Below are 21,183 nucleotides of genomic sequence, written 5' to 3'. Positions count from 1 at the left end.
TCTTGCTAAGCGAAATAAGACAATCCCAAAAAACCAAAGGCCAAATGATTTCTCTAATATGCGGATGCTAATTCACAATAAGGTGGGGAGGGGCACTAGAGAAGAAAAGAGTTACCTTAGATTAGGTAAAGGAAAGTGAAGGGAGGGAAGGGGAGAGGATGTGGGGATAGGAAAGATAGTAGAATGAAACAGACATTATTACTGTATGTATATATGTATGTGTGTGTGTATATATATATATATATGTATATATATATATATACATATATATATATATATGACTGCATAACCAATGTGATTCTACAAAATGTACACTTAGAAAAATGGGAAATTATATCCCATCTATGTATGATATATCAAAGTGCATAAATGCATTCTACTGTCATGTATAACTAATTAAAACAAATTAAAAATTTAAAAAAGAAGTGTCAGATTTCAGAACAGAAACATTCCTGAGAAATCATCTGGCCCTAATCCTTCCTAGTGTTTCCTGAGTATGAAACAGCATGAGCTAGTAAAAGGCCTAGGAATGCTTAGTCGATCGTATCTACCATCTTTCTCTCCATGTCAAATAAGGGAACTCAGACACAGAAAGATCAAATGATACATCTTAAGCCAAAAGGGATTATTATTATCATTATTATTATTATTATTGTTGTTGTTGTTGTTATTATTTACTAGGCTTAAGAAAGATCTGGATTCTAGTCCCGTTTTAGTCCCATTAAAGAACATGGATACTTAGTTCATAATTAGTCTAAGGAACTGTGGGAACAATATGATGTGGTAAAAAGAGGTCTGGTTTAATTGTTAAATGGACTGGGTTTTGGCCACAGCTCTCCCTCTGGCTGTGCTCTACCTCTGACTATGGCATAGGCAGGGGAGGTGGCCTCTAGTCATGCCTCCATGACAACCTGCTTTGTGATAAGAAACAAAGTTATTTAATCTCTCTAACCTTTAGTTTCCACATCAGAACAAGGAACCAGAGCAATGTTTTCCAAAGTATGATATGTATTCCCCAAGTATAGGCACTTTAATTGATTTCAGATAGTACCTAAATGAAAATCTACTAATTTTAATGTGTGTTTCAAAGAGACATATCTAACACATCAAATATGCAGCTTCATGTATATTGTTACTTTTGGTCAGACTAAGGCAGATTTTTGTAAGATTCTAAGAAATCAAGTCAGCATAGAAAACATTAAGTAATTAATAATACTGGTGTTCCACAAATACAACAAAAATTATGAAGATGATACATGAGTGACTAAAGCTTGGGAATCACTGTGCAAAGTAATCCCTGAGGTCCCTTAATAATATATATGTGCTGTGTATGTATTTTGTCAGTTTTGTATGAATGTGAGGCATTCAGTGATTGTTGTTTATTGTTCAATAAATTGGTATTGCCTTAGTCCAAGAGACTAATCATTTTCATAAAATCAACTAGAAGGGCCTTACAGTTCGTTTAATTCAGTCCCCTTACTTTCCAGAAGAATCTGAAGCCCAGAGAAGTTTTTTTTTTAAACATCACACACAAAATTAACAGTTGAGACAGGACTAGAGCTCAGTTCACCTAATTCCAGCTATTTACCTAATTGACTGATCAAAGACAGAAAGTAATCAGAAAATCAAAAGATATTGTCTAGATAAATTCAAATGTCTTTTCCTTTAAGCAGGAAGTCTCTATATATATATATTAAAACTAACACAGAAAGATAGATTTGGAGGGCAAAATGAAAGAACCAAGCATATTTATGTAAAAAACAACTGTCTCCTCTGTTTTTTCTAACATCAACATGCTTTCTTTCCTGCCCTAACTACAGCCATTTATAATTCATAATTCACACCTACTGAACCAGAGGCCTTTTGTCTCAGAGTGATCTTGTTTATGAACTAGAGGTATTAACTCAAGGTATTCAAGTGAGACGGGGGGGGGGGGGGTGTCAGTATTTCAAAAGCCATTTACCTTATCCACTTTTTTTGTAGCAAGGATTGAACTTAGGGGTGCTTAACCACTGAGCCACATTCCCAGCCCCTTTTATATTTTAGAGACAGGGTCTCTGTAAGTTACTTAGGCCCTCACTAATTGCTGAGGTTGACTTTGAACTCGCAATCCACCTGCCTCAGCTTCTCAAACTGCTGGGATTACAGGCATGTGCCACCCTGGCGTATTCACTTTCTGATCAACAATTTGAGGCTCCATTCCCTCTTACCTGGAATATAGCCTGCTGTCCATCAATAAATCCCTTTAGAACTTAAACATCTGGCCATTTTCTTTGTCCCCAAGAAGACTGGGTACAGGTCAGCCCTATGACTGATTACATAACAATGAGATATATCAGTCCTGCCTGAAACTCAGAGGATCAAGGTGAAAAAGTCCTTGTTTCTACAGAGATCAGAGGCCCAATAGAGTGTATTTTAGGCTAGAATTAGGACATGAAAAGAAGCCACTGGGAAACTCTCTTAGTTGGGCATAAATTGAGGTAAAATTAGCAAATAAGCAATGAGGTCCTGGTCCTGTAACTTACCCATGAAAAAGAACTTTACCATCCTTCTATCCTATCTCTTCACACTGCAGTCTAATCACTTTTCTCCTGTCATAAATAACAATAAATGGTATTGGAGGTAGTAAGGAGGAATAATAATGGAGACCTAAAATCATCTTGGCCTCTGGGTGTTGTGTGAGAGGGAAAGTGGCTAGATGGCAGCTGAATACATAGATGGAGGGGGTTTCCTTAAGAGGAAGTCCATTCTGTCACACTGTCTTTGTAAAGAAAAAAGAAAGAACCGTTTTCCTGAAACTGCTTATCTAATCACATAGGAAGCACTGAAACTTGGTTCTATTTTCCACAAAAGAATAACTCTTTTAAAAATCAAAGCTGAACAATGACCAAAGTCCAACCCATGATCCTGTGTGGCCTGTAAACTTTTCAAAGACATATTACTGTCAATTTAGATATCAAAGCAATTGAGGTCCAGGAAAAGCCTCCAATATTCAATAGGCCACATCCTTGGTAGGGTAGAGTGGGAGGTGAAGATGTCCTGCTTTAAGAAAATTTTTAAAGGAATTCTTAAAAAGGAGTGCTTGTTAATTTTTTGCCCACTTTCTCTTTTGTGCCTTTGTTCATAGCAAACAGCACTGTTTTCTTCCAAGGTCCTCTCTGCCTGCTCCCTTGGTGATGCTAGAGTTTAACGTGTAGAGTCACAATATCAAATTTGTTATAAAACGCTCTTTGAGATCACTTAGTTCATGGTTTCTAAGGCTAAGGAAACTTTAGGAGCTAGGTGAATATTCTAAATATGGGGAAATGGCTGGGAGAGACTGGCGGGTAGTGGGGGGATCATAAGGGATGGTGGTAACTGTGGTGAATGGGGAGTCAGTGCACACTGTGGAAACAAAAACACAGAGCTAACCAAAATATGTCCACTGGCCAAATCTAGTCCAGAGGCCTCCTATTTGCAAACTGATTCATCCTCTTCTATTACAGATGCCAATGAGGGCCCAGTAGTGGAAGAGCATTTCCCAAGTTTACACAATCAATTTACATTCAGACCTGGAACTCACACCTTCTGTTCCCACTGAATATATTCAGGTAGCACTCACAATCCTTCCTGCCTGAGGCAAGGAAGATGATTTTCAGGCAACCTTCCCCTTGGAAGCCATTCAATCCCATTCCAGTCTGATCTTCCTCTTGCCAATTGCACTATTCAGTGGCCTGATGCTTCCCACACTAAGCAGGTTCACTACATGATGCCCTTGACATTTGCCAGCTGCACTGCAGGCCTCTGAGTTCTTTGCAGAGCAGGCTTTCCTCTCTTACTGTGTTAAGTTCCTAGTCACACGATGCTATGCATCTGGGAGCCAGATTTGTCCTAAAAGATGTTTCTTCAACTTTATGCCACTGCTCTCAAACTAGTGACTTGGTGTATAAACAAGAAGGGTTGAAAGAATTTCATCTGCTTTCTATTTGAGTCAGACTTGGAGTTACTAAATGCCTTTAGTTTCCAGAACTGCTTTTGCAGTTTCCTTTGGGAGATGTGGAAGGCATGGAAGTCCACAACAAACCACACATTATTTCCCTTGAAGCTTCTTGCTTTCTGGTACTTCCCATAGAGGGGCTAGTCAAGGGGAGAGGATTAGGTGGCAAAGGTCTCAAGCCCAGAATTTTCTCTGGTCTGTACTATGAGGGTTGGGATTGCATATGGAGGAAATAAAATACCAAAAGAAAGGCTCTCATGCCCTCAAACCACTCTCTTACCAGCCTACCATCTGCTACTTTTGGGTGAAGTCATAGAAGATTCCAGCTTAAGTGCTTTTCTTTGAAAGACAACAATATAAGCTATCGCCACTCCCTAGCACTTTAGTGTTAAATTCACTTATCAGATATAGCAAATATAGAGACTTTAAGGAATGAGACACAAAATAGGTAACTTTGGTGGGGAGGGAGGGAAGATTTATAGCATTTCTCAATAAGGGTGATACTAGCATTTTGGTCAGGCAGTTTTTGTGTGTGTGTGGGTCTGTCCTGTTTTGCAGGATATTTAGCATCTTTAGCAGCACCCACTAAATCCCTGTAGTGACTCCAAGTCCTAACAATCAAATCAATACCTTCTCCTTTATAAAATGCCCCTGAGGTGATGGAACTCCCCCATATACCAACATTAGAAAAATGTTTTAACATAACTGTTTTAACATAATTCTAATGTTTTAACATAACTCTAGTGATCAGACCAGGTTGGAAAATCTGAGAAGCCACATAACATGAGGGCACTAAGTCCTTGGAAAGATGTTGTACAATTTATTCATGTTTTGGGAATATGAGTGTGTCAAAGGGTTCCTTCCATTATAAATATTCTAGAAGACTATTGTCTAAGAGACTCATGCTAAGGAGGGTCAATGTGTATTCTGTTCATGGGCAGGTGAATTCTGCAAATTTACCAGTAATAGGCTAGGCGGAAGAAGAGGCCCTCTGTGAAACCAGAGGGCCATCAGACCGTCCAAAATTTCCACGCTAGCCTACCAGGTCCAGAGTTTTCAGCTGAGATTCCCTGCCAAAGAACTAACTATCTGAAACTGTCCAAATTTTATGAGAAGAGACCATCTCTAAACGGACCACCATGCTAATGAATATTCTTGTCTCTGAGTCAGAAAACTTGTGGGTTACTTTTGTAGTTGCTGCTTTCCAAAGGAACCCCCTAGATGGGACAGTTACAAAGAAATAACATCATCTGAGAAATACCAGGTCTCTGAGTCAGTTCTACTTTAACACAACAATTTGGGGGAGGAGGAGAAGATGGGCATGAAGATGGGTCACTGCCCAGATGAGGGCAGCAATAGGGCCCTGAAACTTTTGAAGGAGGCTGAAAAGTGTTCTAGGTGTGGATATGAGCAAGTGAAATCAAGACTTTTCCGGTTTTGCCAAGGGTTTGTGCTTATCTGGATTTTCACTAAACTCAGACCCTTCCATCCCACTCCTGAAGCTTGTGCCAGTGCCCTAGAGACTGCAAACAGTGAAGGAGTCTAGTAGTACACCAACAGGTGTTCTTACCTGAGAGGTCCAGCTACATCTTCCCCGAGCGTCTCTTGTATGCGCCATTTTTAGACACTGACTGACTGCCTTTTCCTCCAAACCCTCAGTATTGAGGCACGAGCCATGCTGTGTTTGAGCAGAAATGGGTGGATCTGAGAGCTGAATTATACTATCGTATCAACCCAGGAGTTGAATTGAATCACTCAGTGGTCAGTCTGGCAACATCTTACTCTCATATCATTGACTTGTCTACTAACACAAAAGTGTTTTTCTAGCATCCCCAAAATGTCCCACCAGCAATCCATAGATTAGCATACTGCATGCTCTACAGAATTTTGAATGCATAGAAGTGCTCAAAGAGGAAAGGGTCTTGAAAAGGAGGCCAATTCTCATGTTAAAAAATATTATCTCGACCCAGGAAGTCCGCAATCCCTTGATGAGCAGAATCTCTGTTCAGGGACATGAAGCAGTACAAAAGGTATCTAGGCTCTATTTCTGACCACAGAGACCCTGAAGACAGTGGATCTGTGAGCCAGTGAGGGCCACGATGTCCCTGAAGAGCTCTGTCCCAGCCGTTCAGTTATACTAAGTGTATCTTGTTAGGGTGGGTTCCCTGTTCCCATTTCTCAGTCCCTCTAGTACACCAAAGCATGAGGGGGAATAAGAATTTTGCAAAATTACCATTTTGTGAGTGGCAATGGCACTAATATTAGCTCAGATTCACTGAATGCTGCAGTGTGGAAGGATTCCTAGTGCTTCACAAGCATCATCTCATTTAATCTTCTAATTAAAGCTATGAGGTATGTATGTAGTTCCATTTTATAGATGGAAAAACTAAATATCTGAAAAGTCAAGTGACTTCTGTAAGGTCAACCAACCAGTAAGTAAGTGGTACAGCAATAAACTGACATCCGTCAGGAGATTTCCAGTGGGGCTCTAAAGCTACTCATTTGGGAAAGCACAGAGAAGCACATGCCTGCAGAATATGGGGAGAGAGGGAAGGGGTTTCCATTCTCCAAAAACAGAGACTTCAAATATTTATAATGAGGATCTGGTCAGGGTGAGTTGAAGGAAAACAGGAAAACAGGAGGAGGAGGTTTGTGCTAAGGGGGTTGGTTTTCACTGTTCTCAAGTTAAGAGATGTTCCTACTCTATCCTGTCCTCCATATGGCTAAAACCCAAGCATAGCACACAGATCTCATGCAGTTTTAAGATCAGGGAGTATGTTCTCTGACTTAGCAGCTCAGTAGAGAGGACCTCATTTGGCTTGGACATCCCCAAAGAGTAAATATCTTGAATTATTTGCTGCAGGTGTACCTGACATCTGAAGAATGAGGCAAATGGCAAGTAAATAAACTACTCATTAAATACCTATTTGTTAATGGATTTTCTTTTCAAAGTTCTTCTAAGAGGTGCCCTGAGCTCAATCCACAGTCAGTTTAATCATATCTTCCCGTTCATTCTTAGATCTAAAAAAAAAAATAGTACTCACTGGTGGTCATAATACCCTTTGGCTTTGCAGCTTCCTCCCTCACTAGCTACATAGTTCAAGAAAGAAGTGGCCCTGTGAATTCCATTGTCAAGGAGGCATATAGAAGAATTTGGGCTTTTGAACTCAGACTGGCTTTGCCTGGCCTCCAGGCAGGTGAGATCATCTTGATTTGAGTATCAAGTATAAAATATACTAGCAAAGACTCTCTAAATTCAGTCCCTACTGGAAAAATGAGAAGAACTTCAAGCCTACAGATGAAGAGTTTGTTGAAAAGACTAGTCAGAAAATAGGATTTTAAAAAGATCATGTGATTATTGCCATCCACATTCAAAGCGAGAGCAACTTGCAATGGAAACTGAAAATTTCTTACTTGGTTCCAACATGCAAGGTCTTGGGTCAGGACATTTTGGGTGATGGAAACTGGTGGAAAAACTGTTTTTATTAGTGGTGGTGGTACTACTGCTGCTGCTAATCATAATGGTGTTTACATGGGATAAACTTTAGAGGGCTTTATATTTTTCCCAAATGTTTTCACATGCATTATGTCAATTAATTCTCCTGAGTATTGCTGTTGTATCATATTTTAAAGAGAGGCACGGAGTGATTCAAATATCTGTCCGAGGTAACCAGTACTAAGCAAATTATTTGACTAGATAGTGACATTGATGCAATCTCCCCCTGAATGGTGTTTCCTGCTGACAAATGTTTAGGATTTCTAGTAAAAGCAAGGATTAAGCACTGAACATTACTGGCTGAAGCAACACTGCCCAAGGTGCGCCTCCTCCAATGCCCTCCTTCCCCTCCACCTCTGCCCCTGGGCCTTCCTTAGCTCACTCAACTTATTCTCCCTCTATCTTTCTACTAACTGAACCCTTCCTTTCCTTCAAGACTCAAAATAACTGCATATTCCAAACCACACTGATTGGTCTCTTCTCTAAACTCCACTTTGGTTCGTGCATGTTTTTTGAAAACTTGGTGAAAGCTAAAGACCTTTTTCTTCAAGGGGTATATATGGGCATTTTTGCATATGTGCTCATGTACACATGTGAACACATGCACACACATATCTGTGAGAATACAATTTTAATCCTTTTGCTAATTTAAAGAAGGATTTACCCTCAAGATCGATAAATAAAATCTGGGAATAGGCATCTTGCCTGTGGAATAATCCTCCCCTATTGATGTTTATCTACCATCCTCTGGCGATCCCCCCCCCCCCAGAACTTAGAGCCTCTAGCTTTATGCTATCCTTGTTTACCTAGGGTTGACCTCTACTGTGGCTCCCTCTCTATCCATATAAGTAGTCTCCTTCTGTCAGTACTCAGTCTGGTTCAATGAGCCAGTTCCCTTAACAGACAGATCCAAGATATTAAGTGATGAAGAGATCTGCAGAACTTGCAATTGATCCAATGTCTTTGAGACAGTATGGAGATATTTGGAGGGGAGGTTCTTTCAGAACTACTATTCATTTCACTCATGAGAAGACATTTCTGTCTAATATAGAAAACATGGTACACACAGTTCTCTTCATATTGTTTTATACCTGTTATCTCTGTACATAAATGAGATAACAGGTATAAAACAATATGAAGAGAACACAAAGGCAAATTCACTTACATGATGGTCTTCGCTAGACATCTATCTTCAAACTTTGTATCTCAGGTTCTGTCACTGTTGTCACTGGCATATCATTCCTTCACATAATTACCCCAACAGTTTTCAGTCAGAACTAGCAAAGGGGAAGAGGTTAGGACTTACAGTAAGTGGCTCTATTTCCTTCTTATGAAAGAAAGACCACTGGATAGACAGCTTGTCCGTGGAGGCCACAGTGGTGGTGTAGAAGCAGAGAAGAGTGACATCAGATCCAGTAGTCACATTTACGAAACTGTCTGGGATGGTCACTTGCACCAGGTTAACCTGACCTGAAAAGATAATCATCAGAAAAACAATGGTACACATTTAGATTATGATGACACTTTTTTTGGGTCACAAAACATTTTCAAAAATATCTTATTTAGAGAGTCCAAAGTGAGGAGGAGAATATGGAATGAACCATAGAGGGAAACTGAGCAAACAATGAGGCCAGGGAAAGGGGAGTTTCTAACAAGTTGCAGTGTAAAGATATTCAAAACCTAGGTGATGATGAGATAATAGCACTGAATTGGGAATTCCTCCTATTTAAGGATTGCATACATTCTTGTCCAAGAGCCTCCAAAAGGTCCATAAATATGGATAACAACTAACCCAGTTTTCTAAGCATCAAGAGTCCTTTGAATGTGGGACTTTTAGTTTTGAAACTCAATAGGTCTCAAGCAAACAATACTGTTTTTATAGGACTTCAGGACTAAAGCCAGAAAAATCCCAGGCAAACTGGGATGAATTGGTTATTCCTTCCCTAAGACCATTGGAGGGGTATTTGTAAGATCAAAATTACATTCATAACAATACTAAGATGTTGTTTATTTTCTTTTTCATTCTCATTCTCTCATGAGTATACATTGGAGTTTCCCAAAATCTACATGACAGGTAATGATGTCATTGTTCTAGTGGCTAATGAAATGTGTGTTTGTGTATTTCTTAAAATTATTTTCTCAGTTTTAATTTTGAACATAGCACATATAAATAGAAATAATTTACATAAAAAATATTTTGGGTCCTCAATTTTTTGTGGTGATGAGATTGTAATTCAGGACCTCATACATGCTAGGCTACCACCCTACCTCCATCTCAATAATTTTTAATTGAAACTTTTATTAAGATAAATATAGATAATTATAGATTCACATGCATTTCTAAGGAACAGGAAAGATATACCATATGCATTTTATTCAGTTTCCCTCAATGGTAATATTTTGTAAAAACTATAGTATAGTATCACAACCAAGATATTGACTTTGATACTACACACACTGACATTATTCATAGTTCTCCAATTGTACTTGTACACATGCAACTGTGAGCATGTATTTAGTTCTATTCAATTTTATCACATGTGTAGGATTGTGTCTCCACTACAGTCAAGATACTGAACACTCCCATCACCACAAATGTGCCCCATGTTGCCCTTTAAAAGCATTGACACTTCCCTCATGTACCCCATCCCTGCTTCTAACAATTGACAATTACTAATATGTCTTTTATTTCTAAAATTTTTTCATCTCATAAATGTGCCATAAATGGAATCATGGTAAACTTCTGGCACTGGTTCTTTTTACTTGGCATAATTACTCGAAAATCCACTCAAGTTATATTAGTAGTTGGCTGTTTTGGTAATATCTGATGGTATATATGCATCAGAGCTTAACCATTCACTCATTTAAGGCATCTGAAGTATTTCCAGTTTTTTTCTAGAGTAAAAAAGTACAAGTATTTGTGTACAGATATTTGCATGAACAGGAATTTCATTTCTCTGGGAAAAATTCCCAAGAGTGTAATAGCTGGGTCATATGGTAGTTGCATGTTTAGTTTTATGTAAAAAGAAAAGTCACACTGCTTTCCAGAGTGACTGCAACATTATACCTTTCTATCAATATGGAATGAGTGTTCCAGATTCTCTGTATCTTCACCAGCATTTGATGCTGTCACCATTTTCTATTTTAATCATTCTGATAATTTGCATTTCCCTAATGGCTAGTTATGCCAAACATCCTTCACCGTAATTATTTACTGTTTCTATAACTTTTTGATGAAATGTCTGTTCATATTTTTTGCCCATTTGCTAATTGGATTGATTATGGTTGTGTTTTGAGAGTTCTCTATGCAATCTAGATGTTAGTCTTCTGTCACGTAGACAGAGTTTTATTTCTTCCTTTTGAATCTATATGTTGTTTCTTTTCTTGCACGATTACAATGGCTATAACATCAAGTACCATGTTGAATAATAGGAGTGAGAGTGGACATCTTTGCCTTGTTCCTAATCTTAAGAGAAAAACATTCAGTTATTTCACCATTAAGTACAAAGACATATGTTACTTGTAGATGCTCTTTTTTGAATTGAAGCAATTCTCTTCAGTGGGTTGAATTGTGTCCCAAAAAAGTTTAGTCTAAGTCCTACCCCCCAATATTTGGAAGTTTAATCTTATTGGAAAATAAAGTCTTTGCAGATGAAATTAAGTTAAAGATATTTATATGAGATTATCATGCATTCAGGGTTGGCCCAATTACTGTTGTCCTTATAAGTAAAAGGAAAGGAAAATTTTACACATACACACATACAAGTAAATGATATATAAAGATGGAAGCAGAGATTGGAATGGTGCTTTTACACATCAAGGAATGACAAAAACTCCCAGCAGTCATGAGGGTAAACTTCATGGCACAGATCTTCCTTCAGAGCTTTCAAAAGTAATCAAGCCTAACAACAATTTGATTTAAGACTTTTGGCCTCCAGAAACGTGAGATAATAAATTTCTCTTGTTTTAAGTACCCAGTTGTAGCAACATTTTATAGTAGCTCTATAAAGCTCACATACTTGTTATTCCTAACTTTCTAAGAGTTTTTCTCATGAATGAGTATTGGATTTTGCCAAATGTTTTTTTCTGCACCAATTGATATGATCATAATTTTTCTTTAGATTATTACATGAAAATACATGAAATAATTTTTGAATGTTGAACTAGCCTTCCATATTTGAAATAAATCTCCCTTAGTCATGATGTGTAATTCTTTTTAGACACTGCTTGATTCAACTTGCTAGTGTTTCATTGAATATTTTACTTCTAAGTTCATGAGAGATATTAGTCTGTAATTCTCTTTATTTGTACTGTTTTTGTTTGATTTTAGTGTTAGGGTAATACTGTTCTCATAAAATGAGATGAAGTGTTCTCTCCTATTTTTTAGAAGAGAATATACAAAATTGATGTTAATTATTCTTTAAATGTTTGGTAGAAATATCCACGGAAACTACCTAGACCTGGAGATTTCTTTTGTAGAAGCTTTTTAAATTATGAATTCAATTTCTTTAATGGTTATAGGGCTATTCAAATTATCTATTTCATATTGGGTGAGTGTTAGTAGGCTTTTATTTAAGTTTTAGTTTTCTTTTATGACTCTTGAATGTAGCAGTATTCTTACAAATTGGTATCAAAGTGCACTTGTGATTTTGTGTTCTGGGCACCCTGATGTTCTGAGAACAGATTATGCAAGGTACACTCAACCATTGTGCAAATCATCTATAAACCTTATTCTGAAGGTACTTTTTTTTGTTTGTTTTTTAAGAATGTTTAGTTACTTGTCCCGAGACTACATTTTAAGGAAAAAGAATGCCCAAACTTGGAAGTTGCTGTTGCAAAGAAAAGTAAAAATCTACAGCGTGAGGAAACTGAGTGATATAACAAGGAACCCACATGGAAAGGTGAGATTGGTGAATTACTGCAATGGAAGGTATATAAAGAATGGTACAGAACAAGGACCCACAAAGAAAGTCAGAAAGTTGTATTTAAAGAGATGTGACAAGCTGGGCATGATGGCTTGCACCTATAATCCCAGCCTTTGGGAGGTTGAGGCAGGAGGATTGCAAATTCAAAGCCAGCCTCAGGAACTTAATGAGACCCTGAACAACTTAGCAAGACCCTCAAAGTTAGAAATAAGAAAGGCTGGGGATGTGGCTCAGTGTTTAAGTGCCCCTGGATTCAATCCATTACCAAAAAAATATTAGTAATGTTGGATTTAATTCCAGTACCACCTCCCCCAAAGTTAGAAATGCTATCATGACAATTGAGATTAAAATTCCTATGGGTTATATTATTGTACAAATATACAAATTAGACAAACATATGGGTAAGTCAAGGCCCTTAATGAACAAATGAACACAACGATTTAGTTAGGAAAGCATTTGTTGAGTATTTTTAATTCTTTATATATTCTGGCTATTAATCCTCTGTTGGAAAAATAACTGGCAAAGATCTTTCCCATTCTGTTGGTTATCTCTTTATTAATTGTTTATTTTGCTGTGCAGAAGTCATTTAATTTGATGACATCCCATTTATTGATTCTTCCTCTGATTTCCTGAGCTATAGGAACACTAACCAGGACATCTTTGCCTGCACCTGTGTGCTGAAATATTTTCCCTTCTAACAATTACAAGGTTTCTCATCCAATTCCTAAGTTTTGGATCCATTTTGAGTTGACTTTTACACAATGTGAGAGATAAGAATCTAGTTTCATTCTTTTACATATGGATATTCTGTTTTCCCAGCACCATTTGTTAGAGAGGCTGTCTTTTCTGCAGTGTATGTTTTTGACACCTTTTGAGAATCAGATGATTATAGCTGTGTGAATTTGTTTCTGTGTCTTCTATTCTGTCCCATTGGTCCATGTGACTCTTTTTATGTTGTACCTTGCTTTTATTGTTTGTTTGTTTGTTACTGTGGCTTTGCAGTATAATTCAAAATCATGTACTATGATATCTCCAGCATTGTTCTTTTAGCTCAGGGTTGCTTTGGCAATTCTGGATCTTTTATTCTTCCATATGAATTTTAGGATTGCTTTTTTTCTAGTTCTGTGAAGAATATCATTTTGAGGGGGATTACATTGAATTATAGCTTGCTTTTGGTAATATAGCCATTTTAACAGTATTAATTCTGCCTACCTATGAAGTGAGAGGTTCCAAAGACTTTCTCATTTTTCTTACTTAATGACAGCAGTCATAGAAAAGGAATTTAGGGGATTGGGAAACATTTTGAAGAAGTAAAAGAAACAGCAAACCATTGTACTGATTATCCTTTGTTTCCTGGATTCAATAGCTGTATTTTGTGTTATAGCCAGGCCCACCTTGGCAGCAGACAGTTTACATGACAACCAATGCACTGATGAATTGAGAAAAATGCTTTAGGGTAGGCACAAATACAGCATTTTCTAATTCCATGCATTTTCCTTCTTGAAACATTATTCTTCTCATAATTTCCTTTCCCATGATGCCTTTCCCAAAAGAAAAACTGGTCTTCAGAGAGCAGCTACTCTTTCCAACATAAACTTCATTGGATAAAGCTGCTTTCCTCTGTTGGAGGGGAAGTGGATTCCTCCTGTCTTCAAAAAGCTCATCTCCTTTCTCCTGGAAGTTAGCCACATCTGTGGCTGTGCTTAAATGATGACTTTAGAATGTCTTTTAAAGTGTCCAAAATAAAAGGGATAGAACTGGGAATTTGATAGTCATTAAAGTTCCCAAGAACTTTTCCCTAAAAACAGAGATATTGGAGAGATGATTTGACAATATTTTTGTTCTCTTGTTTGGGTCTCAGTATCTGTTATGAAATTGATCAATGATAGTTACATGTGAACATGTAAGGCAAAACAACCATTTGATGGATAGTCTCAGTAAAAAGTGCTTAATGGTAGTAAGCACAGTTCTCACATAAGACAAAGCATGGAAGAGACCACAGAGCCTAGCAACAAATTTCTGGCAAACACCTATTTTGTGTCTTAAGCAGTGCTAAACACTGGGAAAATCTTAATGAAAAAGACAGACACATTCTTTGCCTGCCATGTCAGTGCAGCAGGAAGCCATTTATAGCACAGACCAGAATGGAAGTGAATGAAAACCAAGGGCTTGAGAACTATTAATCTGACTCAGACATTTCTAACATTTAAAAAATAGAAGATATAAAATCTATAACTAATTTGATACATATAAAAGCTCAGTAATATCACATTGGAATTCAGATGATGATTTCAAAATTTAAAGTGAGACAATATATTTTTGAGGATACTACACATTGTCTTGTAAATAGGTAATGATTGCAAGGCAAAACCTGAGAACCATTTTATTGCCTAGATTCCCAATATTTGGTCCCATAACCAATTCTTAAATTTTGGAAAAAAGACTTTCAGACATTGTCCAACCTTAACATATTAACAATACACTTCAGAGCTAAGAATTATGTAATTTAAGATTGGCATTTTTTAAGTGTAGCATCATTCATCTAGTGCATATTACTTAACCTTGTTAGATTACCATCTAGCCAGCACTATTCAACGGAAACTTCTGTGATGATAGAAATATCCTATCTCCACTTTGTCCAGTTTAGTAGCCACTATCCACATGCAGTTATTGGGCCAGTAAGACTGAGGAAATGGCATTACAATTTTACTTAATTTGAATTAATTTAAATTTAATCACATGTGGGTAGTGAACAGTATAAATTTGGTCCTAAACTAGAGTTAATTCTGTGAATGTCAGGAGAAAAACAGTTGTCTTTCCTTAGATTAATTAATTCTAAATTGAAAAATTATTTAAATTTGATAAAGTCAGAAAAATATCTACATTAACAGGAATGTGAATAAATAATAAGCTAAAGAATCATACCTGGTTTAAACAAAACTGAGGATTGCAATGCCCCTTAGTAACTTGGCTGGATTAAAAAACAAAACAAAAATGTATCTGTGGTTGAATTATGATTTACTTCTTTTATAATCCAGTGTTCATTATCAAAGGAAAATAATCCAAGGTGCATACATCAATATTTTAAGAATATTTTAAAATGTCTTGCAATTTGGTAATGGTTATTAATTCATTCATTTAATGCCTATAATATGGTCAGGTACTTTGCTTATTTGGAAGATTATTATTGTCCTAATATACCATAGCAAAAATATCTCCCAATGAGCCATATTTAAAATGATGCACTTGGGGGCTGGGGTGGTGGCTCAGTGGTAGAGCGCTAGCCTCGCACGTGTGAGGGGCTGGGTTCAATCCTTAGCACCACATAAAAACAAATAAGTGAAATAAAGGTATTGTGTCCAACTACAACTAAAAAGTAGATTTTTTTTAAAAAAATGATGCATTCAAAGTGACTTAATTTACAGTAACTTCAGGTATAATTGCTTTGCTTTGAGTTACAAAATAATAAAACCAAGTGATCATTCACCTTTTGGATTTGACTGCAAAACCAAATTTTGAATATATTACTTCTTTCACATGTATAATACATATCTCCAGAAAATGAAAGCAATATTAACATATCTTTACAACAGGTGACTAATACATGTTACAAGTATCTTGATGATAGTCATGAATTTTTTGTGGAAGAAATTTTTCATTACAATTACTTTCATGAATTCAGGTTTAAACTAAAACCTCCTAAGAAGCCATTGATTGGGTTATTTGTGTGTTTAGTGCTCAGGTTTTTGAGTTCTTTATACATCCTAGAGATTAGTGCTCTATCTGATGTGTGAGGAGTAAAAATTTGCTCCCAAAATGTAGGCTCTCTATTCACCCCACAGATTGTTTCTTTTGCTGAGAAGAAACTTTTTAGTTTGAGGCTATCCAATTTATTGATTCTTGGTTTTCATTCTTGTGCTATAGGAGTCTTATTAAGGAAGTTGGGGCTAATCCCACATGATGAAGATTAGGGCCTACTTTTTTTTCTATTAGACACAGAGTCTCTGGTTTAATTCCTACATCCTTGATCCACTTTGAGTTGAGTTTTGTGCATGGTGAGAGATAGGGGTTAATTTCACTTTGGTGCATATGGATTTCCAGTTTTCCCAGCACCATTTGTTGAAGAGGTTATCTTTTCTCCAATGCATGTTTTTGGCGCCTTTGTCTAGTATAAGATAATTGTAATTTTGTGGAGATTCCTTGGAAAACTGGGAATAGAACCACCATTTGGTCCAGCTGTTCTTCTCCTCAGTCTATACCCAAAGGACTTAAAAACAGCATACCACAGGTACACAGCCACATCAATGTTTATAGCAGCACAATTCACAATAGCTAAACTGTGGAACCAACCTAGATGCCCATCAGTCAATAAATGGATTAAAATGTGGCATATATACACAATGAAATATTACTCAGCAATAAAAGAGAATAAAATCATGGCATTTGCAGGTAAATGGATGGCATTGGAGAAAATAATACTAAGTGAAGTTAGCCAATCCCCCCCAAAACAAATGCCAAATGTTTTCTCTGACATAAGCTGACTGACCCATAATGGGGTAGGGAGGGGGAGAGCATGGGAGGAATAGACAAACTCTAGATAGGGCAGAGGGGTGGGAGGAGAAGGGAGGGGGCAGGGGGTTAGCAATGATGGTGGAACGTGATAGACATCATTATCCAAAGTACATGTATGAAGACATGAATTGGTGTCAACATACTTTATATACAAACAGGAGATGAAATATTGTGCTCTATATGTGTAATAAGAATCGTAATGCATTCCACTGTCATTTAATTTAAGAATAAAATCAATTAAATATTTAAAAAAGAAAAAAAGATTTTACAATAGCAAATTAGCAGCAACCTGAATGTCTACCATTTAAGTCCAGCAAAATAAACAGTTCCCTTTAATCAAAAAAAAAAAAAAAAAAGGAAGCCATTGAAAATAAAATAAGATTAAAATAAATTCTGAACCAGATATGCTGGTGCACACCTGTAATCCTACTTACTCTGGAGGCTGAGGTAGGGGGTTCACAAGTTCAAGGCCAGCTTCAGCAACTTTGTAAGGCCCTCAGCAAATTAGTGACATGTTGTCTCAAAATAAAAACTGAAAAAGCCTGGGGATGTAGTTCAGTGATTAAGTGTCCCTGGGATCAATTCACAGTAAATAAATAAATTAATTAATTAATTAATTAAATAAGGGGAGAGAGTAACACTAAAAAACACTACTCTGCTTATTTGTACAGGAAATTGATTTTAAATATTCATATGAAAATTATTTCTGAATGTTTAGAGTTTAGGAAGTTAATTCATGCCTTCAACAACCATTTACTATATTCCCACTATGTGCCAGGCACTATACTTGAAATGTGATATTCTTTCTTAAACAAGTGCAGATGGGGCATTAAATTGTACATTGTTGGAAATATTGCCAATTGTCCCTCAGTAATATCTTGATCAACTGCAGGATCTGGATCAACTGAAGGATCTGGATCACTATGAATGGCAGGTATAGATCACCTAAATCTTCCTTTCTCTGATATACACACATCTGTAAGTATAGCAAATAACAAGATACTATACCCTCTTTTTAGTCTGCTGGGCTGACTACCATTTTTTGCTTTGGACCAGCTAGATCAGGCATGCATAGATATATAGCATATAATATATACCAACAAAAACAGCTATATGGTAATTTAAGAAAAGACACTCTGAAGTAGTTATTGGTCATTCTGATCAGGCCTTGTTCTACAAGTCAGAAGTAAGATCCCAACATCATGCTAGATAATTTTTTAAACAACAGGAAAACTGCATAAAAGGTATGGGCTTCATTTTTAATGTAATATACACTTGCAAAATAATATTGATAAGGAATTCACCCAAATTTGAGTGGTAAGATTACAGATGATTTATATATATCATATATATGATATATATATGTCCACATTTTACAACCTTCCTACGGTGACTATAAAAATGTTTATAATCAGTAAATATATATATATATATGACATATATGTACATATATATTTGTTATAGTGAAATCATTATTTAAATTTTTTTTGTAGTTGTAGATGAACAGAATGCCTTTATTTGTTTATTTTGATGTGGTGCTAAGGATTTAACCCAGTGCCTCACACACACTAGGCAAGCACTCTGCCACTGAGCTACAGCCTCAGCCCCTGAAAATCATTCTTGAAACTGTTCCAAACCCTGTGTTTAGTATAGGCCAGGGTTAGGCCTCACATAGAGAATTAATTGTCAGCTATAGACATGATTTTAGAGAGTTGGTGCAGAGGGCCTGGGGTTTGATCCAATTGGCTTGTGATTGGAAGCCCTTTTGGAAGGAATAAAGATTTTTCCTGTCTGAAATTAAATTTAAATGAATATTCTGGTGTGAGGGAAAATAGTAACATGTGTTTCCAGCTATACAGACTGGTTAGGCAATGGGATATTTGCAGTATTGCCTTTTGGTGACTTGACACCATACAACATTTTTGTTCAGCGTCAACATTTAGTAATGAATAGTTAAAGAATTATTGCTAACCACATGTTAGGTTTCAAAGTAACATTTTTTTCTAATGTTAAAAATAGTATAGGGGCTGGTGCTATAGCCCAGTGGTAGAGTGTTGCCTAGAATGCAGCAGACCCCGGGTTTAACGCCCCCAGCACTGTAATAATAATAATAATAATAATAATAATAATAATAATAATAATAATAATACTCTATAGAAAACCTGGAAAGTATGAAATAGATGGTGAATAGAATCAAAATCATCCATAATCTCATCACCCAGCGATTACCAGTGTGAGTGCCTCAGTATATTACCTTCCAGAAATTTATTACAGTTTTGTGTTTCCTGCTTTTTAACTTCGTATTTTATCTTGAGCATTTTCTTGTTTCATTAAATGTACTTATCAAACCTCACTTTAAAGAGGATCTAACATTACCAATGGCTTAAAAATTACCTGATTTTTTGATAAACAATATTATTGTATTTAATATGAGGTTTAGGTTACTGTAAGTACAGATTCAAAATGTATCTGGTATTTGGAGAAAAATGGCTAAGGCATTTTCCAAATTAGTCATCTCTCCAGCCTTTTAACCACTATTGGGATTTTGACTCCAAAAATGAATTTGTTCTTTGAATTCCTAAAATCATCCATGTTGTGCGCAATAATAAATCACTCACATATTTTCCAAAATACAGTCTTAGGATTGGAAAACCAAAAATCCCTAAGCAATATTAGATAATAAAGTGCTCATAGAATCTCTGTCCTTCCCACATGTAAGCCCTGGCAGGCTTAAACCCAGGTTCTGCTTGCTGTAGCAAAGCAAGTCAATCACCGTGAGATTAAGGGAAACACTAAATAAAAGAGAGAAATTATCCTTAGCACAAACTTTGGTTTCAAAGAGAGCAAATTTACTTGTCCAACTTTTAAACTAAGAAAGATAGTATGATTTTTTTTTTCTGAGAAAAGGTCAATCCTGAAGCCCCATAACACAATTTTACTACAGACTGGACTCCCAAATATTAACATGGCACATATTTGTTAAGCTACAGTTCTTAAAATTACTCAGCATGCTAATCAAAATTCCTTTGAAGTATAGAGAGGAAATTTTAATACAAAAATTTATAATTTCAATCTAAAAGCTTCATTTCCAATTATCTGTGGTGGTTTGGAGATCCCTTCCTTACCTGCAAGGCAGTTTAGGATCAGAAAAGCCTTCCAGAATGTGAAGACCATTGTGTTGAAGTTCGTTGGGAGCAGTAGGAGCCTGTAGCTTTCCTGACCTAGGCTGAGTCTCAGACTGGCTTCTTCAATCACACTGAGGTTTGCCAGGCTTATCTTCTGGGCATCACCAAGCAAACATGCCTCTTTGGGCTTACTTATTGGGTACAGACCTTTCTCAGAGCGGGTTTGTGTTTCTTTGAAACACTTTTCATGGGGTGTGTATCCTTGATATATTTGCTACTGTGTTAATAATAAACCCATGTATTTAAATTCTTCTTGTTCATTGTACCCAGATTCTCTATGTCTCATTGTTTAAAATCAGTTTTATTAAAAAAAAATTGTACTTGTTTTGAAAGATACAGTTGGAAGAGAGCTTATACAAATAAAAGTTGAGAAAATTAATTAATTTCAAATATTTCCATGAAAATCTTCTAGCAATGATTCACTAACCTTCTTTTACAAATTAGGTTAGTAAATTGGTGCTATAAGATTTCTTGGAGAGATGCAGTTCACAGGAAGGGCACATGGGTTTTGAAGCAACTCATTTCTATGTGAACAAACACCTTTTTGGAAGCACTGGCAGTTGTCATTACCTTCCACCAAAACTGGAACTAGAATGAATTATTTTTTTTGTCTTCCAAGTAAGAAACCCTATAGCACTTATTCACTAACCTAATTTTGCAAAATCAGATTAGTGAATAAACGCTTGAGGACTTCCATTGGATGAGTCTAAACTTTTTGCAGAATTAAGTTACTGAATAGCTGCTATAGGGTTTCCTTGGAAATGGAGGTTCACTAGGAGGACATGGGAAACTGCACAGGTGTGACTATGAACTTCTTATAGAGTTCCTCTCATGCTTAAGTTACACTAGAAAACCTAAAAGCCTCCTCTGTCTCTTTCCATATGATCACTAGGTCCTGTTGTTTTCTTACCTATGACACTCTCAAATATTTCTGTTCTCCAACCTTTTGCTTCCATTGTGGTCCAGATACTCAGCTCCTTACCTTTGACTCACCATAGCAGCTTCCTAAATGGTCTCCCATAATTCTTC

General features: G+C 36.6%; 1 protein-coding gene across 1 annotated transcript in view; it reads right to left on the bottom strand.

Annotated features, from left to right (window-relative positions):
• The window catches only part of VSIG1 (V-set and immunoglobulin domain containing 1), a gene marked incomplete at both ends in the record, with an annotated part of 30,066 nt that extends 9,923 nt beyond the window's left edge, over positions 1-20,143 (bottom strand). The window contains 3 exons of the mRNA XM_081277729.1: positions 5,547-5,654; positions 8,779-8,942; positions 20,095-20,143. Of these exons, the coding sequence (XP_081133855.1) occupies positions 5,547-5,654; positions 8,779-8,942; positions 20,095-20,143 (321 nt within the window). The remainder of the gene's footprint in view (positions 1-5,546; positions 5,655-8,778; positions 8,943-20,094) is intronic.
• Between the last annotated feature and the right edge of the window lie 1,040 nt (positions 20,144-21,183).

The sequence above is a fragment of the Spermophilus citellus genome, assembly GCF_964194105.1.
Source record: "Spermophilus citellus genome assembly, chromosome: X".
NCBI lineage: Eukaryota > Metazoa > Chordata > Mammalia > Rodentia > Sciuridae > Spermophilus > Spermophilus citellus.
Note: the sequence above shows the minus strand (reverse complement) of the source record. Positions and strands in the feature narration are given on the sequence as shown.